This window comes from Protomyctophum parallelum (genome assembly GCF_964188405.1).
Source record: "Protomyctophum parallelum genome assembly, chromosome: 10".
Classification (NCBI taxonomy): Eukaryota; Metazoa; Chordata; class Actinopteri; order Myctophiformes; family Myctophidae; genus Protomyctophum; species Protomyctophum parallelum.
In genome coordinates, this window is record NC_139704.1 from 20767849 (window position 1) to 20795725 (window position 27877).

Genomic DNA, 27877 nt, shown 5'->3' on the forward strand with positions numbered 1-27877 from the left:
TACCACAAAGACTGCATGGCTCATGTGGTCTCTGTGTTAAGAGACTGTATAATCCAAGAGGTAAAACAGAGGAAAAACAGTCATTACCGCTCTATGGAGAAGAAAAATATGAAAAATGTTGCACACGCACGCATGCACGCACGCACGCACGCACGCACGCACGCACGCACGCACGCACGCACGCACGCACGCACGCAAATCCCTCTTACCGGTGGCATCATGTATAGAAAGTGTATTTCAGTATGATATAACTCTATATGGGTATTACAGATTACAGATTAATTTGCTGAAATGTACTGACTATCTGTTGTGTGGGTGCTACTCTATATAGCTTTGCCTCTTGCAATCCTCATTTTCGCTATTTATAATGTTGACAATCTATGAATTGAAGATTATTGTTGTTATAGTACAGGGCCTATATTAGTGAAGTGATAGCTAAATGTATAAGCACCACTATGGACAATCAAGAGTGTACTAGTAGACTAAGCTAAAAAGAAATCCTTAAAAAGGAGTTCCTCCACTTCCTTAAATAGTAGGCCTATTGATTGATTGATTGAAATATGTATTAACAGTTTGCAGAATTACAGTACATTTCAAGCACAAACTCAATACAAAGACTGTTAACTGTGAGTGGATGGCCCAATTAAGCATTACAAGAGGGTCCACCATGTTCAATTCATCAAAACATTTAGAGACGTACAAATAGACACTTCTATATAGTCAAAGAACAGAACAGGAATTCATCATAAAGGGAAAAGAAACATATACAGTGAGGGGAAAAAGGTTGGGGGGGCGGTGGGATTCAGATTTTACGGGGGCCTTTTGAATTGCAGCCGTCCGTAGGCCCTTTGAGAGCGGTTTTGAAGGAGTCAAGGGATTCACATGTCATGGCGTTCCACATTTTGGTGGCATAAGAGCGAAAATAATTTAGTGGTTTGTTGCACTCCCGCTGGTGTTGTGGGTAGCTAATAATAATTATTATACATTGGTTTAAAATTAAAACCTAAAACCAAAAGGTGTGCTTTGTCACCATAATCATACGTTGACATCTATGATCTGGCACTGAATCAGGTCACAGCGGATTCAGCCATAATACACTGTTCTGTGCGGTTACACAGGTATACTACCCTGGCCCAGTAGCCACTTCCACATCTGGCTGGTCCAGGGCCAGGCTGGATCTTTGACAAAACACTGATAATTTGAGTATTTGACGATTGTCAGCCGATACTGGTGCTTTCTGTGAGGGTGTCACTTCAACTATCCACCAGAAGTGCGTGTTCAGTGGAAACTCGAAACAAACAAACAAACAAACGTAATAACAAAGTAGGCTAATTACCGCTCACCCAGACCCGTGGTTAATATCCTAATTTGTAAACAGGTGCCATTGCTGACAGTCACACTGGTTTTCTATCCGTTACTGCCTCCGTGTGGACAAGAAAATATATTACTGGAGTCCAGCAGATTTACCCATTGAGCTATAGATTCCCTATTTAAGGGATAAGCATTAGATTTATTAGCATACAATACATTTAATTATTTGTTGTTTTATTTTTATTATGATTTTTATGTCCACTTTCAGGGCATTATTCATTCATGCTGAATGGATAAATGGTAGGCCCCCTGACAACTCTGACATTGTGTGGCAAGTGGCAACAATTATTTTGTTATATTTTTTGTCCTTTAGTGGCAGTGCTTTGAAAATGAATGATGATGACTATCTCTCTCTCTCTCACACACACACACACGCACACGCACACACACGCACGCACACACACACACACACACACACACACACACACACACACACACACACACACACACACACACACGCACACACACACGATTCACATCCGGGACCTTCATTCCAGCAGTGTGTGGTGGAGAGGAGGAGGAGGAGGACACAGGAGGGACAGTGGAGGAGTGGACTGGAAAAAGCGCACACTGTGATGACAGCTGTCAGTTGTGGACAAAAACACTGAGAACCTTTGAAGAGAGGCTGAATGGCTGTGTAAAACGACCACAGGGGACGGAACGGGGGCTACACCTTGGGACTGGAGTATCGATACGAGGCTAGTCTGCCTGTGGAGGTTCGACCGACGTGGGCCGTATACATATTTTTTTTTGGGGGGGGGAGGGGGGGGGGGGGAAACTGACGTGACGATCAGTGGCAGTTTGCCTTGTCTGTCATAGGAAGAGTCGAAGAGGTTAGCCTAGCAGGCTAAACCAAGCTAGCTGGCTAAAAGTATTAGCTAGCCTACGGACTGAGGGGGACTGGCCTTCAATGGTGGGGTCATTGCAGAGGAGAGGACGCGGATTTTGTGTGGATATTTTCCTTTCCCCCCCCAGTGCTTTAGATTCAACTTAAGTAAGAACCCTGTGTTTACTTTAAATAACTTTTCAATTGAGACATTTGGGAGGTACTAATGAGATGCTAGTAGTAGGTAGTTAGCCTCTATCAATTAGCCTGCCAACGTTAGTTTCAGTAACGTTAGCCACTAGAATGAAAGAGCACATTGGGTGTGATTCAATTGATGTAGGCACAGTGAGCTCATTTTTATTTTAGACACATTCTTTAAGGGCTAAATAGTTAAGTAAGTAGGCTATCCTCTATGTTTTCTATATTTGTACATTAATGTGTGTGTGTGTGTGTGTGTGTGTGTGTGTGTGTGTGTGTTGTGCAGCTGAAGAATTACAGGGGATCCGTAACTAAAGTTATTTATTAGTGCTTGATGATCCAGTCAGTCTGGTAATGTAACATGAATGACACAAAGCTGACTTGTCTAAAACCTTGATATATATTATAGCCTACTTCTAAAGTCTAAAGTTAAACTGTATAACTTCACTTGCCATGATCCAGTGTCCCAACCTGGTTCCCCTATCTGGGCGTTTCTTTACTTATCAGTGCCCATGCTGACTAAATTGCACCTCAGTCTATTGTCTGTTAACCTATTTCATGGCTAACAAGTTCAAAAGTTAACTTAGATTTTTAACCATCAAAGATGGCTAACGTTACTGAGCTGATCAGGTCAGGAAAATTGTCACACCCAGCAGCACAAAGCCTGTTGCTGAACATCCATGGCAATCAGATTAATAATAGTATAACATATGAAGTTAGGTGATGTCAGATCTGTAGCTTAATATACTGTATTAAACAGAACGAGATTCTAAGTAATTACTTTTCAGGCTGCCAAAAGCTACCTCACCAGTTTGTGAGGTTGCGGGGGTCTTGCAAGTACATTTTTACAGCTGGTCTCTGTCAGCCACAAGTGTTTATCCAAAGCCAGACATGAGTTCAGTGAATGCGGCAGTCAATTGTTGCAGGGCTGAAACCAAGAGATAGGGATAGTGTTTTGTTCCTGGGTTGAGAGGGTGTCAGACCAGAGTGTTTGAAACTGGAGACATGCATTTATGAGTTTCCATCAGAAGTAGAGTGCTTGTTTTAACACATTTGTGTGGTTGGTTATTTTTCCTATGCCGGTATCCCATTTTTGTATGTGAATGCGAAATGCCTCAGTTTTGTTCTTACTCTGTGATGTATGTTTAAGGCTGTTCTGTGTGGTTTTTTAATGAGGAACTATCACTCAGAAACCCATGTTTGTTTCTTCTCAGGTGAATTCCTAGTCCCTTGTTTTTGGCCGTAAACATCTTTGGTGGAGCTGCAGTTGCACTGGCAACATGGGCACACAAGGTTCTGGTAGAAAGCGCACGCCGCTTAAAGACCGTTTCTCGGCCGAGGATGAGGCCTTGAGTAGCATCGCCCGAGAGGTAAGCTCATTCATGAATCACCAAAATAAAACACTCTTTGTTTTTGTTGTTTGCAAGTGTGATGGAGTTGCACGGTTACTGAGGTCAATGTAGAATACCAACTTCAAAGCTGGGTCGTCAGATGATCCCCATATCAAACTAGACTAATCACATTTTCTCCCTGGCTATTATACAGCAAATTGGAAGTGATAGCAATGTATTCATAGTCATAGTTCGTAACTTCATAGTGTTGTGCACTATGAAGCCGATATCTAACATTAAATAAGATACTATACCTCTCAGCTGAGGTAAATTCAACAAATGGTTCTTCAAGTTATATATTGATACATTTTCACAATAGTGCTGCTTTATCTGAGGTGGTCTTGTTATGTGGATATTCAGGTTTTGCTAGTCAATAATGCCAAATGCCTCAGCCCAAAGGAGTGGAGACAGCTGGTTTGGACCACAGAGAGATTGACTTAGCTTGTAGCGTTTTTAGTTTGCTGTTGGAAAAAAAAGGGCAGAGGAGAGTGGCTCCCTGGCTTGTAATGACTTGCCCTGGGATTATTCCATTTTGTTCAGCTACAGGATTGTCATTCCTTTGCTCTCCTCGGAAGACAAGTAAAACGGGTGAAAACATGTAATGCAAGGCCAGATTTGGGTTTAGCATAATATTGGCCAAATCAATTTAATCATCTTATCTGGCTACATATTGTTTAGCACAGTTTTGTACAGTAATTTTGATTCTGATCTACTTGACAAAGGGCAGGGCATAACAAGTTCATAATATACCTATAAAATAGGTCCCCTGATCCACTTGAAGAATTTTTGTATCTGTCTTCATGCATTGAAGTTGTGATGTCCCATTCTTAGGTACTAAGCATACTGTAAGACTCCATTTGCTCTCTCTTTATAGTCATGCAAGCCGATCATAGAAACATGAGTCATCTGACCCACCCAGTCAGGTCTTAAATGAATCACAGCCTTTTTGAAGCGAACCAAACATTGGATCAACTAGTGTGCAGGGGTTCATGAGGTCAGCCTCTAACCTGGCACACATCACCACACCTTCCCAAACAAATTCTCAAAACACAGCAGCTTGTACTTCATCATGTCTATAGAGCTGAAGCATGCCTGTCTCGGGCTGTCTGCCTCCCTGCTTGCCTGCCTGCCTGCCTGTGCTTGGCACGGATCACTGCTGAGGCAGACTGTGAACTTGAGCCTGCACAATCCCGGCCCAGTTTTGAGACCACTTGTATTACTGGGCACTCAGTCATTCTACAGTAGTCAAGACACCAGCAGCTCGCTTGAAAATCTGTCATGGTCCAAGCATTGGAATTAGGTGATCATCTTGATCACATTGTCATGCCCACAGATGTTAAGATCGAAGGGAGTTTGTGGTATTTAATTAATGAAATCACTGTGTGAATCTGTGTGGGAGTGGACGCTATAGTTCATAGTCCATTTTATTTGAGGCGTGTTTATATCAACAAGACATTCTGTTGAAATGGAAATGTATTGCAGTCTTTTTCCATATACAATATATCAGCCAACTTTGGCCTTCTTTCACTGGTTGGAGAGGGCATGGGACATATTACAGTTTTTGTCAATAACTGACTCTTCAGGCTGCTGTGTTGTAAAGAATTGATCCAGCTTTGACCTAATTGATGAAGCAGGCTTTAAAGATTCAATATTTGTGTGTATAGTAAGTATATTTTATGCTAGGAGTAATGTGCTGTGCACAGTGTGCAAATCTGTTATGAGAAAATAACCGGCAGTAAATCAATTGGTATTTGCCGTAGGTGGATTGTTATACCATAATAATATATTAATCAGGAACTCGGGATGAAGAACTGGTGTTGATGCAGGTGACGCGAGACATTAGACAATTCCAAATCTTTTGTGTAGTGCCAATATAGTGCCTATATTGTGCATTGTCCTAGATTAGCTTTTGGAATATAATAGGTGTAAAACACGTACCTGTTTGATTCCACTGATTTGGTTTTGTGTCCTCTGTACAAGTTCTGTTATATTGCCACATTCAGATTGTTTTTGTGTGATTTGGGTTCCAAACATCTTACCATGAGTAATTGGGACATGAGCTTGTATTCTGGAGTACTCTGGTACGTTGCTTCTCAAAGTGGGGGTCTGGGGAACCTTGGGGAAAGGGGGGGGGGGGGGGGGCATGGCCAAATACACATCAATTTCGGGGTCCTTGACACAAAAGAAAGTTTGAGAACCATTGCTCTGGTGTACCTAAAGCACACTCGGTATCGCAAGCGCCCCCAGGTTATCCAGTTTTCTGTTTGACGTATTAGAGCCCCTAACAACCACAGAGTGCTACAGAGTTCTATGATGGTGCACTTCTGCTGCTGCGGATCAGGTTTCCCCCCTCCAGTCCCATGATGTAGGTGCCGGAGAGCTGGGGCCGGATGGGCAAAGGCTATAGATAGGCCAGAGACACAGAGCTCAGCTGTGCTGTGCTGGTGTGCAGAGCAGGTCATTCTGTCAGGCAGCTCAACAGGTGCAGAGCACAGGGGCCAGCCGTTGCGCTCTTCTCATGTGCTCACCATCGCAACTCCACTTCCTTCGCAGCCTTTGTGTCAAAAACCTTGGGGTGGCAATGCCCATTTCCATCTACAACAGTGGTTTTCAACCAGTGGTCCGGGGACCACCAGTGGTCCTTGAGGGGTTTCCAGGAGGTGGACCCCAGCTAAATGATGGAAAGCTGGTAGAAGGGTCTATAGACCCTTATACTGTAGATCTTTAACTCTACAATATGAACAATGAACATGCCAATGGATGAGTGCCCTTTAGTCACACAGACTAATGAGAGTGAAACATAATGACAGGCTTCAAAAGCACTCCAGCTACTCCTCCTTATGCCAGCGCTTGGAAAAGGATTATGATGAGAAGGATCAGGATGACTTTTGACAGATGCTAGTGAATACTATGAGGACGTCCAATTTTAAATGCCACATGTCATGCATATTTGTTTTCTATCGGGGCTGAGGGATTATGCCTTTTATTTAGTTTTATCCTTTGTGATGATCTGTGGAACATCCCAAAGCCAGCTAATCATTTACAATTTAAAATGTAGGCATTTAGCAGACGCTCTTAATCCAGAGCGATTTACAATAAGCAAGAACTAAAAACATCAACAATCATTAACCACTTAAACCCCATACGTTGTTGAACGAGTCCCTCAGGGCTCTACATTAAATATTTGTTTTTTTTAGCTGCTATTTTCTGCGATGGCTTTCCCTAGAATACGAATGCTGGGGTTTAAGTGGTTAGTAATGTATTCCTTTATTTATACTGATTAAACATTTTTGATGGTATTTATTTCTCTCTCTCTCTCTCTCTCTCTCTCTCTCAAGTTTATTGTCTAAAAGTTAAAGCTCTATATTGTATTAGTTTCATCACTTTCAGTTTCATTGCTTGTCTTGTCAATAGCAATAGCAGCTATTGGAACATTCATTTGAACAAAAACAAAATAGTTCACACAGGCAGCACCTTTTAATGTGTTAACATAACCTGCTTTACTACAGCAGTAATGGTGTAAATACATGGAAATATATATTTTGAGGCAGATGTATGTACAGGCCACTTCATGTTTAATCACCACTGCTTCAACTAGAATGCATGTACCTATCATTACTGTTACTGTTAGTAAGCCCTCTGACTCACCAAGTGTTGCTTTTTCTGTTGCTCTATTTTTACTGTCTGGTTTTTGGCATTTACTACTGTAGCTTGACTTAGTCCTTTAACAATAAAAGAAACATGTTAACTTCTCACCTTCAATGAGGAACTCGGTAGAATACTATGGTATAGCCCGAAATTTGGACAACAGTTTAGTACTTAGTGGGTGGCACTGTGGGGGTATCTTTTTGTTAGTTTCGTTCAGTTTGACTTGAGCCCATTATCAAAACAGGAATAGCCCATGCCCACAGGCCTTCCATTCTGGCAGCACTGATAAGCATTTTCTGGAATGTTGACTCTGTTTGTCTGCAGTGAGATACAGTATACATACACTAGACGGGTGTTTATGGGCTGCTCTATCCTTTACTTAGAGATAAAGGTTTGGGACATTCGTTGTTTATGGGTGGAATGGTACGTTTCAGAATATTTAGGTACTGGGAGGTAAGCAGGGGACGGGGGTAGTTTACTGATTTGTGCCATGGGACTCTTCTTGAGTTCTTGTGAGGGCTTGCCTAAATTAGCCCCTGCTGCTCAGGTATCTCGTATAATCAGCCCCTGTTCATTTTCTGACTCAGTTGGGGGCAAATTGTGTAATGGCTCTTCTCACTTTTCACCCGGGTGGCAACCTGGTTTATTGAACTAGTTAGCATAGACTGTGTTTGCTATGCGGTGTGTTTCTTCTTGCAAATGGCAAGTAGTTCAAGTTTGTGAACAAGTACCGGTATGTTTACTGTGACCGAACAAAACCAAGCTCTGTTGTCTGTTTATCCTCTTGATTCTTTGTCAGTTTGTTTGTTCTCCATTGACATTTCCCTGTACGAGGTCCTTAAATTAGCCTCCCTCAAACGAATGGTTAGCACATGTTGGTGATGAGGCATCCCAGGAACTCTGCATGCATGGATTATGAAGCTGTGACTCATGGTTCCAACTGGTCAACCAGGGCAAACTGTCCAGTAGAGACACTGATAAGAAGTATAAAGCATTATGTCCATGTGGTCTCTCTAGCACCGTTCCCATTCTGTAGCGCAATCGTCGTCATGTATTGGCTGCCGCCGCATGCTTGCCTCTGGCCGCAACAGCAAGTAATGTGTACATACATCTGTGCAATTTGAAAAATGTCTTGGACCGCCAATTTCTGAATCATATTGAAGCTGCATTCGTTTCTTGAGTGTACAGGGTTTGATGATAGCCCAGGTAGGGCCCGGCCTTAATCTTCGGGCCTGTTGAGAACTCTAGGGCTGCACTAGGCCCATATTCTTGCTTGCCTCTTGAAGAGGGCGGTCGCTTTCTATGATGCAAGAAAGATGTATTTGGCGCTGCACTGTGGCGACATGGACTAGGGCTACGCTTGCATGCGGGCCCTTTGTCTAAGACAAATTTCTTCCTCGGGAGACTAATAAAGTATATCTCATCTCATCTCATCTCTCTCATCTAGAGTTTAAATGGACAGGTATCAGACAGTCAAAAGGGAGACATCGAAGAGGAAGGATGGATAGGGAAGGATCAACATATGGAATGTCAGAACAGATCAGCTCCATATATGGAGATCTAAGGGTTTGAAGTCGGATGTAGAGTTGCTGACCAATACTGATGTCATCAGGGATCTCCATATATGGGCATTCCCAATATATGGGCTTAATATTGATGATGTCACGTGATGTGACTAACTAACTGACGGGAAATGGACAATTTCATCAGAGACATGGAGGTAGCATGGTACAGCATAGCTGGTTATCTCAGTTAATGTTTAAGATTAGTGTAATTACATCCAGAGAAAAGTAAGTCCTTCTTTTAATGGTAAAATACTACTATGTTCTCCATATTAAGCTGACGGAAAGCTGGCATCAGCCAAAAACAAGCTTCCCTCACGGACTGGCAAACCTTGAAAACCATTCACGCTAAAATGGATTTGAATGTCCTGGAAAATATGTTGCTGTCCTGGAATATATTTGATGCGTATGAAAAGTGATGGAGATGAAGTTTTCAATCATACGGTAGATATCCGTCAGGGAATGGGTTGTTCAGATGCATGTACGTATGTTGCAAAATCATATCGTTTAGCCCACTGGGTCGGGACCCAAGGTTGGGTCGCTGACCAATTTTTATCGGTCCCTTTTATATTTTGTTTCCTACATTTTGAGTTTTGAGTTAAAAATTAAATGATTCAATGATTTATTTTCAATCATTTCATGAAGAAATGTAAAAAAAAAAAAAAAATCCATAAATTGGAAAACAAATGTTTAAGAAGTAGTGTAAATTGCCGATCTACAAGCTCACAACGTGTCGCTTTGCAGTTTGCACCACGTTGTGAGCTTGTAGATCGACTATTTTCACTAGTTTGGTTCCTGGGCAAACGTCTAATCTCTCTTTTGGGCCACGGTCTAAAAGGTTTGGGAACTACTGGTTTAGCCCACTGACTCTTAATAAAAGATTTAGCCATTAGGTGTGTGTAGGATGTCTTGAACATAATTATTGTTGCTGTCAGGAAGAAACCACCTAATTCAATTTTTTAGGTTTTTGATTGATTTATTTTTCAGAGATTAAAATAGGGTGCATTTTGCATCCCAAAACGCAGTTTAGAGCTATGGGACGCAATAAAACAACGACCTCTGCATCCACGGGATGCACTACTGACTACTGTCTGCTAAAGCAACTAACTCAGCTATAGGGGACCTGCCTTTTACTGCTCAGAGATGATAGCATCCTCTCAACTTTTAAGAACTGTTCAAAACCCTCCAAAACATAGTAGTGTTGACTGTCTGTGACTAACAATTATTTTCATAATTGATTGATTATCTCAGCCAGGGAGAAGCAGAGTCAGACATATTGTTGTTTGTCTGTGGCTAATCTCGCAAACGACATAATTTAGTGTAAAACTAGATACACTAGCACAGGTCTCCACCAGGGCAGGTCAGGTTGTGGCCTCCTGGTGGTGCTATAATAGGCCAATGTGAAAAGGGTGCAATTTCTTCTTATGCCTTGGATGGCAATTGGATGATTTGAGGCATTTTGTTCCAAAAATGTGTTTTGCTAAATCCACTCGTTGGTGGCGCTATAACAGGCCAATGTGAGATATATTCCTCAGCCTAGTAGGAAAGTCCGTGAAAGTTTTCACGTAAATTGCACGTTGCGTTCATGATTTGAGGCTTTTTGTTCAAAACGGGCCAATCATGCCAACTTTGAAAGCCAATGTTGGCCAATTAGGATGGAATATGAAATATCGGACAGATCCGGCTTGAACACATCACTATAGAGAGAGTGTGTAACGATTTGCGGGATTGTTTGACAGAATCTGGAGGAGTAATATATCAATATTGTGTTTTTCAAAAGTCCGTCTCCTGGCGGCGCTATAACAGGCCGTTCTGGAAATTATGGGGCAGAGGCTCATCGTTGGCATCCAGGGAGTGTGTGCAAAATTTGGCAACGGTTAACGGTGCCGGAGATTAGCTGTACACGGACGGACACACACACACACACACGGTCGGAGTGTAAAACATACTCTCTCCCCATGCCTTCGGCCTGGTGGAGACATTAATGATAAAATGAATCGTAGGTCGTTCACCACCCTTTATCGCAGCATTTTTCTCCCCATTGCACTGTGCCTTTTAAATTTTCATACACAATGCCAAAACAATGTTTACATTACTATATGCACCACACAGACAATAACGTGCCTCCTGGCTGAAATCCGATATGATCCATTTAGTCTATAAAATGTAGTACAAAACAATGGTAAATGGTCTGGTCTACACAAGTTAAGTTATCTGATCGCACAGACATCTTGAAATGTTTACCCAGCAGTCAAAAACATAGAATTAAATTTCATTATTAATGTAATAAAAGAAAAGAGAGAGCCACACACTCATAATAAATAGAATTTATTTATAAAGTAAATGCTGTCTGAGCAATTTAAAAGTATGTGGCTCTCTTTTGTTGCATGTAATGATTTGACCGTCAGCACCTCACAATATTACTGAGTGAGCTCTCCGTAGTGATATCCAACATTGTTAGCGTTAGGTTGTTAATAGCACTTTAGTTTTTTATATAGATTCTTTTAATTTTACTTTATTAATTGTAAAATGCAGTATTATGAAATATTACACGATTAGATTTGATGATGATATAGGTGTGGGTCACATACAATGTCCTAGCAAGTTATCTTGTTAAGAATGTGAGAAGAACCCTGTCTTTGAGCATCTTTGGCTGTAGTTTTGTAGGTGTATTCTGTGCCGTTGCTGGTAGTTGGCTGTTACTGGTGGCCGTTTATCCAACTGAGCATGTTGAATCAGAGGCAGAGGTCATCGTTGAGCGAGAGCTCTCTGTCTGGGTATTTAGTCTGAGCAAACCAGAGCATAAGAAGAGAAACAGAAGTGGAGCAAGGCAGCAAGCTAGTGACATGATAACTAGAAAAAGTGCACTTCTGGGCACAGGTCTCCACCAGGAGGAGAGAAGTGTGTGTGATGTTTGGCATTTTCTTCATTTTGTTGAGGAAATGCAGAGCCAGATCACTCATAGCATCTCTGAGGATAGAATTCTGGATGTGCAGAATTTTGTACAAAACTGGCTACTCCTGAAAACTTAAATCTTAGCTAATCAGTGTAGAATCTGAGAAATCCAACAGGCTCCAACAGAGATCATGTGTACCGATTTGCATGAGATTTGGATGAAATCTGTGCGACTAACATAAACAATGTTTTGCAGAAATCGGCCTCATGGTGGCGCTATAACCGGCAGATGTGGAGGGATGCAGGGAAAATGTTTTTCCATGGCCTCTAGGGAGTGTACATAAGTTTTCGATGCAGTTATAGGTAAAAACAGGACTGTTATAGTGCCACCGTGAGGCTGATTTGGGATAAAAATAGAATCTGGAGGAGTAATATCAATATTGTGTTTTTCAAAAGTCCGTCTCCTGGTGGCGCTATAACAGGCCTTCTGGAAATTTTAGGGCAGAGGCTCATCGTTGGCATCCAGGGAGTGTGTGCAAAATTTGGCATTGACCGTTCACGGTGCCGGAGATTAGCTGTACACACACAGACGGACGGACACACACACACACACACACACACACACACACACACACACAGACAGAGTGCAAAACATACTCTCTCCCCATGCCTTCGGCCTGGTGGAGACATTAATATTGGGCACACAAATGCAATATTGACATGAGAGTGGCATGAAATGTTAGTCTTCCCAGTAGTATCCGAGCATATTTAGAGAAGATGAAAAAAGAAAAACAGATAACAGTAAAGACCCATGATTTATACACACAATGGGTTAACCTGTAGATTGAGCCAATCAAAGCCAGGATTACATTGATGACTGGGAAACCCCAACACAGAGCTGGATTGCATTTGTTTTTAAGTTTAGCAAGTTTACTTTCTGCCTAATGACCACCCACGCACCCAGCGACCATGAATCTGAGTTGCCACTAGACAGTATATCTAGAGAGAGAGCCTGTGCAACAGTTACATAAAATATGTAATTGCGTGCCGGACGGTATTTCATTTTAATGTCTCTTCTCTTAAAATACAGGATCGATCCACTTGAGCCCTTATTTTCTTGTCCACAGTGATATCGCTCAATACTACGGTGATATTGCTCCTTATTTATGTGAAATGATGTATGAGAATGTGACCCTGTTTTTGTTCGGTGCGTGCACCCGTGTCATTCTCCCTCAAAAGTAAAACTTCAATGCCATTTGTTTCTTACAGGCGGAGGCCAGGCTTGCAGCAAAAAGGGCAGCTCGAGCAGAGGCACGGGATATTCGAATGAGGGAACTTGAAAGGCAGCAGAAAGAGGTATGCAAAGCAAAATGTCCCTGAGTGAGCAGCCAAAATACCAGATAACATAATTCGCTCAGTTGAATATGACAAGAGATGCTCTTGGTCTTTCAATTCTTTCTCCTCATTCTTGATTCTTGCCTTCCTTATCTAACTCTGTTCCTGCAAACAATCAAGGTTTTGAAGCAAAACAGCAACATTACATTCATGTGCAAATACAATACATAGACATTAAGGTCAGATTCACACATTAAGGTCAGTTTGATTCAAACTGTTCTCGAATATTGATTCTTCCGCACCCGAATACACTTCATTCAACTGTATTCAATGCTTTCACAATACATCGATCCGTATCCGAGTACACTTCAATCGGTCCCAGGATTACCCGGGAATGGTTGGGTGATCTGCTCCGGGGAACATACTACCAGCATTCATAATACCACAACATATCTCAAGTGGTCCCCGAGTGCGCACCCGGGACCATAGTGTGAATCTGCCCTACGATGCAATAATATTGTCCATGGTAGGAAAAAAACGAGGAAGAGCTACTAGGCTTGAAATGTCACCTTGGAGGTAATGAAATATCTGCACTCTCTTGAGTATAGTTTCTTATGTTACCTTGGAGGTAATAAAATACCTTTCCTTTACAGCTGGATCCAGTGTGTGGACTCTGTTTTCCTTTCATATTTGGATGCGTGTGCTTTATTCACACTTATTCACTGTTCAGAGAAAGAAATAATGCTCACTGCTCGGGTCTAATCGTATGTGTTCTAATGGCAAAAGCACCATGGCAGGCGGGTGTATGATAAAAGTGTGTGTTTTCTTTGGCACTTCCTCCTTTCTGTCCAGATCTCTTACCACTCATCAAGCAGTAGCAGCAGCAGGAAATGGGGTCAGATCCACCAGTGGATGGTAGGCAGGAGTACTGGAGCGTCTCACTCCACTAACATAGCCTGCTGCATACTGGGCTTCCATCTGAACCACTTACTGCATCTTACCTCACAGAGGAAATACGCCTCTGCGTTGTATTTGCTTTAGAGACGTGTTAGAGGTGTGTGTGTGTGTAGTAGGATTTGGCCTCTTGCCATTATTTAAGCTTGACGGTTCTGTTGGTAACAAAGCAGTTTGGACCCCCTTGTCTTGACTTTATTCAAATAATTATAAGCATTCAATAGTTTTGAATAATGGCATAGTGTCATTTTGCATGGATGGACCTTATCTTTAGTTCTTTACACCGGCGTGGCAGTTTATGAACACAGTTGAAGAGAAGCAAATGTTTTTATTGTGTGCAGGCTCTCTTTTTTCTTCTTAAATGAGAATCGATGAAGCACTTAATATACATACTACATTGTAAGAACTTTGGTTTGTTCAGCCCTAACAAAACCTTTGCATGGATTCTTGCCGTTGCAAAGCAGCTGTTTGGTGTTGCAGTGATCCCATTATCTGCGTGCCTCTGTGGTTCCTGACCGTCTTTCATTTCTACCTCTAGGCTGACTCAGACAAGGCCAGAACAGACAAGGCCAGATCCTCTAGTATTAGTAGTAGGTCCAGCAGCCAGCATCGCCGGGTCTGTATTTCCCCACTCTTTCACTTCCTCATTGTCTGCCTGCATTTCCTATGTTCTTTCTCACTTATTCCTTTCTCTCGTGTGTTTCATGTTCCTCTGTCTGCAACTCTCTCTCATGGTTCTGTGTCTTCCACCTTGACATCAGCAGGGGTTGGATGATGACGTCATGTCAGTCCGCAGCTACAGGGTGTGTACTGTACATAATCGCCTGTGTTAATAACATGCCCACGTTTTTATATTCGGCCCCTGTACTATTAAAATGGTGTGCAGTAATTTGACTCTGTACGATACACTGACATTTCTGTTCTTGTCAAGAAAGAATTAGCTTGAGGCTACATTAATCACTTAAACCCTATGTACTGTGTCAAATGGAACGAAATTGTATATCTATAGTGTGAGCTATTTTCACAGAATGTTTGCATATTTTTGCCAAACGTTCACCTGTATTATGACATGCCGAACATTCCCCATTGGGTTCATATGGTTAGAGTGACATGATTGCACAAAGCGTTTATTGCTCATGATAAGATAATGTGTTGGGAGACAGTAAAGGTCCACTGGCACACTGCTATGTTTTCCGGATTTTTAGCAGCGTTTTTCCGCCGGCTTTCCGAAAAACACGTCCAGTCTGCAAGGACCTTAATACTTCCATCTTCGTGAAGTGGCTTTAGTCTAATTTTTGTCTTTATTATTATTTCAAGTCAACAACTTCGTCGCTGCGCGACGGGGGCTCTACTAAGAGCCTGTCAAGCTCTCGTAGAAAAGAACTCATGGTACGTTTGTGTATGTGCATGTGTGTGTGGAAGGGAAGCACATTTTTATTTGTGTGGGTTTTGTTGAATGCTGTGGATTGGGATATTTTGTGGAAACTAGTTGGATGGATATTAACTCACTAAAAGACTTAAAATGTTTAAAGCAGGTCAAGAAAAAATTGTAAACTGCTTTTAATTGTTACGCTAACCATACTATCTAGTGCAGTGGCAAAATTCCTGCCCAAATTATTCAATATTCTTGTTTGTGTACTAGAAATTAGGTCTAGCATGTCTAAACACTCTTGCTGGGTTAGCCTAGCTTGTGACTCTGAGTATGCATTTAGCTTTAATATGTTGCGTTTGGCAACAGCCTAATGGATGTTCAACTTTCACTTAGCAGTGTTTCTTTTTGTCAGCACATCCTAGTGGCATGTCCGTGTGTGCAGAGCGCTTCCCAAATGTTTAATCATGTCATAACGCCCGCAACTCCTGTTCTCCCTTCAGTCCGACAACTTCTCAAGCTACTCAAGCTCCGCCTTGAAGAGCTCCCGTTCCACTGTATGTACTGTACGATTGACATTATATGAATTCACTCACTTGCTGTTTGTAGCCTTGGAGACACTGTTTTTAGCACTGGAGACATTTCTTTTGTTTCATTTGAAGAGGTTTGACTTGACATGGCATATTTGTTTTTTTCCTCTGGGGGTGAACAGAGTTCTGTGTACAATGACCTGCATGGCCCTAGGAAGGCCTCATCAATCAGTTCTTCCTCCAGGAAGGACCTGCTGGTCAGTGCCCTCCCTCAGTGTTGGTCTTGCTGACTGCAGCCTCTAGCATGGAGGAGGCAAGGCTAGTTGGCAGGCAACAGCTTTTAATGTATACTATTGATCAGCTGTATGGTACTGGCAGTATCCTATTGATTGCCATTGTGCTCTGTCGCTTAGATAACAACCGCACAGTGTTAATTAAAGTTAGCCCTCCATTTATTTTTTTCTCTGACATACCTTGAAGCTGAACTTGATCTCTGGTGTTTTTTTCTCTGGTTCATACCATCTTGCCGCTCCTCCAGACTGGACTGTACCATGATCAAAGGAGCTACAGCAGCCTATCGAAGACCAAACCTCCTCCTCCCACTACTTCCAGCTATCAGCCTACCAGCTATCAGCCACGGGTCGGTCCCCCCCCCCCCCCCCCCCATGTCTCATTTCTCAGCCCTGCTCCACATGGGCTCAAGTGAAGTGGAGGAGTGCCAGCCAGATTAGCTGAAGCTAGTTGACAAAGTCTTATCTAGATGCTTCGTTTTATTGGACATGTATTGTAAATCCACAGGCAGTTGAGGCAAATCTTAATACACTGATGGATTGTGTTTCACACACGGCCGGTTTGTTTACTGCTTATGTGTTACAGCCAAGAAAGTAACGAGATGTTTTTCTCCTTGAACGGGATGTGTTTACAGTTTGAAGCTCTACAGTACATACTGTATAGTCAGCAACAAAGTGTTATGTCCGATGTGCTCACATTAGAATGACAGGATTTGCATAAAATACTATCAACGTTCCTCTTCGATATTTAGAATAAGAGTACATTTGAAATACATTCTTTGCTTTTTTAAAAGAGACGATGGCTAAAGTAAAAGTAGCGTCACTTCACTTCTCAACTCAACACTAAAGTGCTAATATCAGTATCAGAGGGTCAGAAAAACACTCTTACTGCATCTCTCTTTAGTTTAGTCTGTCTCCTCTCCACCTCGCTTCACTTCCTCTGTCGTTTTAACTGGCATTTTCACTGCTCCCCTGCTCCCTCAACAGGCCATCGCCACAACCACCTCCTCTTCCTCCACCACCGTTTCCCCTGGCACGGGCCTGTCGCGCAGCTACAGCATGGTCAGTCTGCTACCATGTGCTGCTGGCCAGTGCCCCTCTGTACATGCATGCTTCCTTTTACCTTCAGAAGTAGACCTGATACCCATCTTCTCTATTGACTCGCATATCTACATAGTAGTATTATGTCCAAGCTTATATTTAGCTCCTTGACACTTGATGGGGGGGCCAGAGACTTTACAAGATATGGCCTTGTGTCCCAAGACAGCGATTTTACTCTCCCTACATAGTAAGATTCTCAGTCTTTGAGAGACTCTGAGGGTGCAGACTCTGCACTCTTGAGGGTGTAAGCGTCCGTTTTTACCATCTCTAGAGTACAGAGACGCGAGGGGAATAGCCTGCTCGATATGGGAAATACTATAGCCTGAGGACTTCAGTATTTAGCGCATGCTGGTGCAGTCGCAGGCATTCCACTCAACCCGTTGGCTAGTTCCACCTAAGATTTATGCTCCTTCTTCCGTCTTGCTGAGTCCTGCGCTGTCTGTCTTTCCCCATGTGCCCTCAGGCCTCTATTTGTGACGACGGTATCTATGGCCTGGGCAACAGTTCGAGAGCTGTAAGTCTGCTCAGTGTTTGTCAAACAGTGATGTCATTATAATCGTCATGGCGGCCATGCTCTACCAGACCATGGCTGGCCTGGCATCTGCCCTCATGTAAATACTGTCTGTTGCCCTCCCTTCCACAGCCCTCTGAATACAGCGGGTACTCTAACTCCACCCGTAGCAGCCCTGCGGTGAGCCCCCACCCCCCACCCCGAAACCACCCCTTTTCTTGCATGCTGTCAGCTCATGCCACACATGCATACACACACAGCCCCAACTAACAACCGGCTGCCCCCTCCTGTCCCTTCTCTCAATCCTGCCTCCACATAGGGACCCTAGAGATCAAAGATTCTCAACCGTTTTCATTTCAAGCTCTCCCAGTTTGATGATATGCATTAAGCTATGGACCCCAATTTGATTAAATAAATTAAATTAAATCTCTGGGACCTCGATGTACACGGTAAAATCCTCAGTGTTTATTTAACTCTGAGAGTTGTCCATTTGCACAGTCTCAGAGGTACAGACTTGTAAGTGTCCATTTGAAATTCTGGTGGTCCCTGGACCCCATGTGCGATGGACCGTCAGTAGCAAGGCTTGTTTTTACGGAACTGCATTTGTTGGTTTTACCTTGAAGTGTGTGAATGTGATGTTGCCAATGCTGTTCAGGCTAGGCTGATGTTGTTGTAGGTTTCATCCCAAATTCGTTCTGGAGGTTTGCGTTTGATCAAACGGTCCTAATTGCATGAATTGGCGTTGCTTATTAGGGTTACGTAAAGTAATCCAATAATCCATTTATCGGAGAGATGGCTGGTGAGCTTAATCAATGTGAGAAAGAGAGAGCGAGAGAGACCCATGTGCATGTACAACAGTTTGCCTTTGCGAGTGGGGATTCTCACTGTATACCTCTCAGTCCTCAGACGATGACAGTAGCAGCACCCTTTCCCAGGAAGGCTACAGGAGAGGTCGCAGGGACAGTGTGGTGAGCTACAGGGACTGAGTTTAAAATTAGCTATTGGGCTTTTCAGGACTATTTCACAATGGGAATCGCCTTCTACACTCAAAAACGTGCTCTATTATGAAACGCTTAACTCAAATAAACAGGGATTATGTTAAGAAACCTTTTACGTTGTTGATTCATTGTAATTGTATGTCGCCGTGCTAGAAGTTGTTCTAGATTTTCTGGTGGTTCTAAGTCATTAGAGTCATTCTAGATAATGGCTTTAGCAAAACACCTGTCTAATATTGAAAGTGTTACATTTCTATATACAGAAATGCAGTAATCTCTTTTTGTAAGAATGTCATTCTGTTACATTTACCCATGGCTCTTTCACCATTGGTCTGTCTCTGTCACCTCTTTTCTGTCCTTTTTTGTGTTTCCGTCTCCATCTCTGTCTCCTCGTCCTCGTGTGTGATGATCAGTCGTCTGACTTCTCAGACTTCAGTGAGTCGGCCGCTGACTATTTCAGCCGCTCCAACCGCAGGGGCAGCATTGTGTCTGATCTGGACGATGTGAGCATTCCTGACCTGGACTCTGTAAGTGGCTGAGCCTACCTCATGACGGTGGGCTGCCGAGTGCTCTGCTGCATCACCACTGATGGTGGATGAGTGTTTTACTAATCTGAGACATAAAGTGCATGATTACCTAGTTGTTTTTCTCATCCTTTTCTTGGAATCGCGTCTCACAGCCTGCCATTTCCGGTGTTGATCTCATTTGCAGTAGTTGAAAGTGGTAATGGTCACTATAGTGTAGTGTTGGCTAATACTATGGATTTGGGAATGTGTTTTGTTTGGTTTTAAGATGACTGGTGTGATTGACCTGAGTGTTTCGGTTGTCCACGCAGTGTGGACAGTGACGGACACACACACACACACACACACACACACACACACACACACACACACACACACACACACACTAACGCATCAGTGTTCTGGACTAACTCCTTGATTCACAGGGAAATGACAGCTCAAGCATGGACCACATTGGATGCATGATCCTTAAGATAACTGTCATTTTCCTTTTTTATAAACTCTGTTCTCTTCCTTCATTTCAGCTGGATGAAAAATGTGACAAGCAGTATACAGACTATAGCCGGGTGAGTAGTAACCACTATAACACAATATAGATGTATTTTCTTTTCTATTTAAATTTAATTTCAGACTTACTGTATGGCCAAATGAGCTAATATAAACCCATCTACCTGACTGTTCCATTGTCAGGCACTCAGGGTTCGGCATGTTAGAAAAAGCTGAGTTACTCAGTCTGGTGTCAGGTAGCGGTGTTGAATGACCTGAGTCTTGAGCTGGGTTGCGCAGCATTTTGTGTTTTGTGTGTAGCCTGTCTGACCAGAGGTCTGACCGGAGGTCTGTGGTGCTTTGTGTGCTCCTAGCCGTCCTCGCGCTGTGCCACCCCAGGCCTCACGGCTGCCACGCTGGCGTCCTTGGGTGGCACCTCTTCACGACGGGGCAGCGCAGACACTGGGAGCGTCGTCGACCCTGACACTAGTCTGAGTGAACTTAGGGTAAGGTGCACACACACACACACACACACACACACACACACACACACACTCTTGTATTACAATAATTGTGAGGACTTGCGGCGCGGTGTGAGCTTGCCTTGTACATCTTCTATTTTCCGGTGTGTGACACTGCAACAGAACTAAGTATAAATCAAGCATAACTCCTAGCCCCTGCACACACGCACGCAGGCGCGCACGCATGCACACACACACACACACACACACACACACACACACACACACACACACACACACACACACACACACACACACACACATTCCATGACTAAAACAACCTTGTTATCCCTTTTTTATGTGTACATAGTAACATTTTACTTGCAATAGAATCAATAATTGTTTACTAAATTGTGTTGATTATAATACAACATACGGTACATATTATAATAATGACGAATTATTGATCCATGTGACAAAGTTTTTGTATGTACAATGTACAGGTTCATGTGGGTAACCACCTGTGTCCTCTGCGTATCAATCACACAATCATGTCGACCTGCCTCCTATTCTATGTGTCTGTCTGTCATCATCAGCATCTTCTCCATTATGCAGTACAGTATGCACGGGAGGACTCGTGACTGTGACATGTTGTCCTCCTGTGAACGCCTGGTCCTCCTCATCTCCTGGGGCGTACTGGTCATGTCATGACGTGTTCTTATGGCTGTTCCTCCTTATCTCTGGGTGTACTGCTGGCCATGTCTTCTCTCTGGGTGTACTGTACTGTGTTCTGCCAGCTGTGGACTTGTCTTGAGAGAGATGTCAGCATGGGGTACTCTTAATTATCTCTCCTCCTTAATACCCCCAAACCATTCCTTCTGCCCTGCAGGACATATATGAACTAAAGGACCAGATTCAGGATGTAGAGGGGCGATACATGCAGGGGCTTAAAGAGCTGAAGGTAGAGGGGCTTGTTGCTCACGACGTGGCATGCCTTCTCTTGTCCGCACGGAGCCGTATGACATCCCTATTAACACAGTGGTTCCCAAACCTTTTCATGTCCAAATTGACACTAATTAGCCCGCAGACCCCCATTTGAAGAGATATACACCCCCATAAGAGAAGATTTTTACGGCTCAACCTGTTTAATTTCAAGGACCTTCCCAGTTTGACATGCATTTGTCTACGGGCCTCCATTTAATGGCATTTCTATCTCTGAGACCCCAATGTATATTGTAAAATTAATGTTAACTATTGTTAAACTATATGATTAACTCTGAGTTAAATTTGTACACTCTCAGAGTTACAGACCCATAAGGGTCCTTTTGGTTCCAAACTATATAGCTGGGGGACCCCCTGGAACTCCCTCAAGGACCCCACGGGTGTCCCCGGACCCCACTTTGAGAACCACTGCCCTAACACCCCTCTCTCTCTCCCTTCCTGCCTCCAGACTTGAATCTCTTACTGTGTAGCGCTATAACACTCCTAACACCATGGCCACTTGTGTATTTATTTATGGGGCACCCACTCTGAATGGCTTGATCACCCACCGCACCCTCCCTTTTGCATGATCTTCAGTTCTTCAGTCACGTTTATATTTTATTTGTTTTGGTGGGGACCTTCTCACTGGTTGTAGCCTGAAATGAAACCCTGTATGTAAGATAGATAGGAGATGTCTTGCTCCCCCTGCTGACAGGTTCCTGTCATGGTTTGTGTGCCTGAAGTTCTTAGATTTGCAGCGTTTGGATGGCCTTCTACGTTCCATGTCGCACTCACTAGTTCACTATTCTGTGAACTGTGCTGCTGTTTGTGTGTTCCATTGATGATGGTAGTTTACTAACCTGCCTTTTGGCTCATCCTTGGTAGAACTTGACGTGTTTCAAGAACGTCACTTTCCCTGATTTCAACAGGCATACTCTTTAAAATGAATAAGACCCCCCTTTTCTGTAAAAGACCTCCCCCATGTAACACCTTCCCCCCATTTTTACCTATTATTATTATTATAGAGATCTGATAAACACTAAAGTAAAAAGTGAAAAGTTGTGGTCTATATTTTATACATGCATATATTTTGCATTCTCCACACTGCAGTTCCCTTTGTATTTAATTGGTTTACATCAGATGAGCCCATCTTATCCCCTTTTAGCAGGTGAACTGTGCAGCAAGTTGAACTGTGTGTGTGAACCCCCTAAACAGGAGTCGCTCACAGAAGTGGAGGAAAAGTACAAGAAAGCCATGGTATCGAACGCACAGCTGGACAACGACAAGGCAAACCTCATCTACCAGGTAGACACTCTCAAGGACGTCATAGAGGAGATGGAGGAGCAGATGGCCGAAATGAAGAGGGAGGTGGAGGACAAATCAAAGGTAGGACCTTGATTTCAACCCATTTAGGCCGATGAGGCAGATTCTAGAACAAATTGCTTTTAAACCGACAGTTTTCTGTTTCTATGTCTAGTGGCTCTCAAACTATTTCATGCCAAGGACCCCCAGAATTATCTGTATTTGGCTGCGGAGCTCCATCTGAAAATATGTAGTTCCAACTTCTGTTGTTGGAAAAGTCTGCGTCTTTGTTTTCCAGGAACTAGAAAGACAAAAGCACACGTGTAATGTCCTGCAGCATAAGCAAGAAGAGTTGAAAGAGGGTATCCGCCAGAGAGATGAACTTATAGAGGTATGGAAAACGTCTCATCACACCTCTACTCTGTCAGTGCCTTGCAGACTGCAGAGGAAGTTCTACTCTGCAATCATTTATTGTGGATTGATTGACTCCATTTGCCCTTGGTCTTTTTCGAGTCTCATACTCAAATGTGGCAACTCTTAATTTGACCTGAGATCAGATTTTTAAAGATGTCTTCTACATCCTGACAGTTTTCAGAAAAGGCTATGTTTCTATGTCAGTCGTTCTTCGAGTTTTCAAAAATAGCAGACCTACAAGCTCGTAGCGCACCACTTGGTGGCGCGCTATGAGCTTGTAGATCTGCTATTTTTCAATAGCTAACACCAAACACCAAAAGGGTTTCCCGCCCAAAACGGGTTAACCTATTTTCTCTATTTGTAAAGATTTTCTATTTTTTATTTGACGCTTTCGCTTATAATGACATGCCTAAAATAGAGATCCCAGGTTGAAAGTGATTAAACACGGTCTCTCCTGTTTCAGTCTCTTACATTTTCCGTCTCTAACTTCTCAATTTCTGAATTATGATAAGCTTCACAGGCTGTACTTCGGTTGTCTATATTCCTCTTGTGCGTTTCACTTTCCACACCATGTCCTTGGTTCATTTTCCCCCCTCTTGTTGTTGTTCTGTGCTGTCCTCTCTTTAACCGTGCAACGCCACTCCAGGAGAGCCAGCGAATGCAGACTAAATTAGATACCCTCACCAGAGAGGTGTTTGACCTGCAGGAAACCATAAACTGGAAGGACAAAAAGATTGGGGTAGGAGCAGGTCTCAAAGGGGCGTGCCCTGACAGAATATGACAGGCAACAGTGTTTAAGCTCCAAAGACAATAGAGCGCCGAAGTCCTGACATCACTCGCTCATCCCCTGGTTCATGGAAGTTTTTCTCTATGGAGAATAACATGGGGTCATTGTGTCATATAAGCATTGTGGTCCAAAAATAAACAAACTTCCCCGGCGATATTGTCTGGGAGGTTGATTGAGGTCAGTTGACGGCCGGGATGATTTGCTTATTTTGTCAATCAGAGTTCTTATATGAGGCGATCTAAAATCCTCCTATGGGGATTACAATGCAAACAAAACTTGGCAAACCCGTAGACTTGGCGCCCTCTTGCCTCATATTGACGTCAGACTTCGGTGCTCTATTAATTTCGGTTTTAATCAATCAAACAAAGTGCATCAAGCCGTTTAGCGATGTTGCCTCTCATGTTGTAGCTGCATGACGGAGACCATTAATTTAAACAGTTTTTTCCCATTGGATTCACAGTTTGGAGTTTTGCATGTGCACTGACTATTAGAAGACCACTGGCAATGTTTTTGGATGCTGCAATGTCAGTTTAAAAAAAACGTATGGCATTTGTAACATTTTGGTTATGTGGAAATCTATATTATACTATAACCGAAATGTTCTCATTTATCATGAAAGCATGATCATTTACATTAAAATAGATTTCACATAATGGCACATTTTGTGAAGAAACCATCAAATTGTATACTAACAGTTTAAGTTTAGAGTGCTTATTTCCTCTCGAATAAGGCTCCTTTAGTCCTTGTGCACTATTCAAATACAACCCGTAGCTGCTCTCTCGTAAGGTTGGTGTTGTCTTCTGCCGTTTCCTTACATCAGGTGTGTGTCTTCTGTGGCGTGTGGTCTGCTAGCATGTCCAGTGTTCCTGTCTGTGTGCATTTTGTACCCGTTCCTACTGCTCTGCGTAGAACACGGCAGTGCATGTCTATCAAGCCCTGTCAATCCAACTTCTACTTTGCCCTCCTCTCTTTCACCCTTCCTTCCTTCCCTCTTGTCTTCTCTCTCCCTCCTGTGGTGTGGCCAGGCCCTAGAGAGGCAGAAAGAGTACTTTGATTGCATTAGGAATGAGAGAGATGAGCTCAGAGATGAGCTGGCTGACCTCAAGGGGAAATCCAAAGCAGGCGAGGTAGGTAATCCTAAAGACTGGGCTCTGTGACTTCTCTCTGAAAGAGAAAGCAGGTTAGAGGAGTTACTGGCCATTGAACCCCACTGCTGCCTGTTTATTTTGGTTGGTAGCCAGTAAAATGCCGTCACTCCTGTCACATGCCGTATCTGGTAATGTCAGCTTTTGTTCGTTTGTGTTTGTTCCATTTCATTCTGTCCCGCTCCGTATGTCAACATTTTGGGCCCCATTCTGGCTGTGTAGTCTACCCGTATTGTCTCTGGAGGGGAGGCCAACTTTAAAACCATGACTACAGTGCAAATGGCAGCCGTTTTAAATGCTGGATTGAATTTTTAGATGGGAGTACTGTCATTCTGCCTCAGTGATCCGTGTACCCTCCCCTCACAGAAACACGGCCTGGTCATCATCCCAGAAGGTATGCCAAACGGGGACGTCAACCACGAGCCTCTGTCCTCAGGAATCACTGTGGTCTCCCAGGAGGCTGCTCAGGTGCTAGAGTCAGCAGGAGAGGGACCACTGGGTGAGTCAGCCAATCAAACAATTTGATTATAGACATGTTCCATTAAAGCATGTGGTCCCTGACCACACATTTGGTAATATAGGATTTGGTGATTTTTTTTTTCTTTCCACTACTTGGAAGTGGGAAGTGCACCGGATTGTCTGATTATTAGGAAATAATTAGTAGTCAATGGGCAATTGATTGAGAAACAATGGGATGCATAGCAAGTGATACCAAAGCACTAATCTTAGCCCATATCCCCACCCAACACAACAGTGGTCCCCCGGTTGATTCTAAGTCAGGGTCCCTCGTTCACAATCAGGATTAAAGAAAGAAATTGGGGGAGAACGCTTTCTTACAAGACAAAATAGCAGATCTACAAGCTCACAACAACACATAGCAATTTCTACCATTTATTTAGATGATATAGAACACACAAAAAATGCTTTTTGATTAATCAAACAGTCATCGATAAAATAATGTCTGAGAAAATAATTGACCGTTGCAGCCCTACAGTCCAGTCCGTCTGCTTATACTCTATGTCAACACAGTCTGCTGATGGAGATGTTATGCTCGGTGTCAACACTACTGTAAATGTCATTACTGGGGATTATTTTTTTTAGACGTCAGGCTACGGAAGCTGGCAGATGAAAAGGACGAGCTGTTGGCTCAGATCAGGAAGTTGAAGCTGCAACTGGAAGATGAGAGGCAGAAACACTCAAAGATGGACAGCGTGTACACAGACGGGGAGAAGATGGAGAACGGCACTGACCTGCATTTCATCGAAATGCAGAGTGAGTTTGCTTCTGCACACTGCTGCTGTTTACCACCACATGCATATTTATCCCCATGCTTAGATATCTTTCAAACCTCTTATGTGCAAACACAATGCCCTTTCTCTCTGCAGGAGATGCCAACAGACAGATGAGTGAATACAAGTTCAAGCTTTCTAAGGCGGAACAAGAAATGGGTACAATGGAACAAAATGTAAGTCATGTCTGCATCAGGGAATGTCTTCTCTCTATAGATGTTACAGTATGATTAACCCCCCCCCCCCCAACTAAGAAATAGCGTCTCGGAGGTGACATGAGCCACTTGAAGCACTGCAGAGTGAGCGAGTCGCCGTGCCGAGCGTTGGTTTTCCAATCGTACTGTAACATATACATCTGTGTACATATCCTGTGTGAAATTGGTATTTTGACAGACAAGTTGTTATACTCTTGCATTCACTGCTACTTTTATACCCACATCCAGATCAACAGACTTGAAGGGCAGGTTTTGAGGTACAAATCATCAGCAGACAACTCTGAGAAAATAGAAGATGAACTAAAAGCAGAGAAAAGGAAACTTCAGAGAGAGGTAAATACTGCAGCTGATCACAGACGTCCATGTCCTTATGACAACCGGTTTTACAGCGCAAAGAGCTTGCTGTGACATAACAGTGAATTCCTCGATTTCTTTCCACTTGCAGCTGCGTACATCCCTGGATAAGATCGAAGAGATGGAGATGACCAACAACCACCTAGTAAAACGCCTTGAGAAGATGAAGGCCAACCGAAATGCCCTTCTGTCCCAGTAGTGAGGCAACGCCTCACATATTATGTCTGGAGCACATTTCCATTTTCTGCTGTAACACTTTAAGTTGTGTAGCAAACCAAAAACACTTTACAAACTAAACATAATGTAGCACAGGCAAAAAACTGATCTGTGTTTTTATAAAACATAAACTTTGGATTTTAAGCCAGCATCTTTTGGAGAAATAACTCTACTTACTCAAAGTATAGAGTTACTGGGAGATTTATCACTACTTAATTTTTTCAAAGCTTTGTACTATGTTATTCACAAAATTGTATTTCTCTCTGGCTGGGTGCTTGGCTATTCTTTTGTTTTGTTTTTTGATAAGTTGCATGAATGAGTAATGATGCTTCCAAACCGTTGAAATCTTCATGGCTGCTCGGGCCCTGCACCTTCCCAGAACCCCTTCACAGTTCACACAGTGCCTTCTCACACCTGGAGACTGAGGGTTTGCACCATTCTGCAAATCTACGTTTTTAACTGGTACAGAATATTGTATTTAAAAAGGTGTGCAGCCATTATTTGGGAATATATAATACCAATTGTGTCTGCTATGGTTTCATTGAAATACTTTTCATTGAAAGATTTTTTTTGCAAATAATATTTAAGATGTTGAAAATAAATGTGTAAATTACAGAACTGTACATACAATGTGAATTGTTGCCTTGTCATTTCATGAAATAAGGTAGGTGAAGATTACACGGGTGCTCATGAGGATTAACCCATTCTGGGCGGGAACGGCCTTGGT

The 27877-nt window shown here is 42.9% G+C and overlaps 2 protein-coding genes across 9 annotated transcripts in view; one reads left to right on the top strand and one right to left on the bottom strand.

Moving 5' to 3' along the window:
• Positions 1 to 27877, bottom strand: part of dnajc12 (DnaJ (Hsp40) homolog, subfamily C, member 12) — a 281213-nt gene that overhangs the window by 183944 nt on the left and 69392 nt on the right. The window lies entirely within an intron of this gene.
• On the top strand, positions 1884 to 27773 carry lrrfip2 (leucine rich repeat (in FLII) interacting protein 2). Of its 8 annotated transcripts, none has more exons than XM_083774434.1 (27): positions 1884 to 2365; positions 3610 to 3765; positions 13161 to 13247; positions 14079 to 14141; positions 14719 to 14796; positions 14945 to 14983; positions 15498 to 15569; positions 16053 to 16106; positions 16262 to 16336; positions 16618 to 16719; positions 17357 to 17431; positions 17934 to 17984; positions 18114 to 18161; positions 18881 to 18949; positions 19390 to 19503; positions 20025 to 20066; positions 20361 to 20492; positions 21337 to 21408; positions 22644 to 22814; positions 23029 to 23121; positions 23791 to 23883; positions 24957 to 25058; positions 25443 to 25575; positions 26178 to 26348; positions 26462 to 26541; positions 26809 to 26913; positions 27026 to 27773. In XM_083774434.1, exons 2-27 carry the CDS (start codon positions 3676 to 3678, stop codon positions 27131 to 27133), a joined length of 2319 nt encoding a protein of 772 aa, XP_083630560.1. In that variant the 5' UTR covers positions 1884 to 2365; positions 3610 to 3675; the 3' UTR covers positions 27134 to 27773. The 8 variants fall into 8 exon arrangements, with proteins under 8 accessions (XP_083630560.1, XP_083630561.1, XP_083630562.1 ...); XM_083774435.1 differs by having other exon boundaries at positions 1884 to 2087; XM_083774436.1 differs by lacking the exon at positions 21337 to 21408.

What these genes read in the sequence shown, in the direction of transcription:
- lrrfip2 (XM_083774434.1), top strand. Translation starts at nt 3,676, where the DNA reads ATGGGCACACAAGGTTCTGGTAGAAAGCGCACGCCGCTTAAAGACCGT. An exon ending in CCAGCAGCCAGCATCGCCGG is followed by an intron (nt 14,797 to 14,944) that starts GTCTGTATTTCC and finishes TGACATCAGCAG; the next exon opens with GGGTTGGATGATGACGTCAT. An exon ending in TGTCGCGCAGCTACAGCATG is followed by an intron (nt 17,432 to 17,933) that starts GTCAGTCTGCTA and finishes ATGTGCCCTCAG; the next exon opens with GCCTCTATTTGTGACGACGG.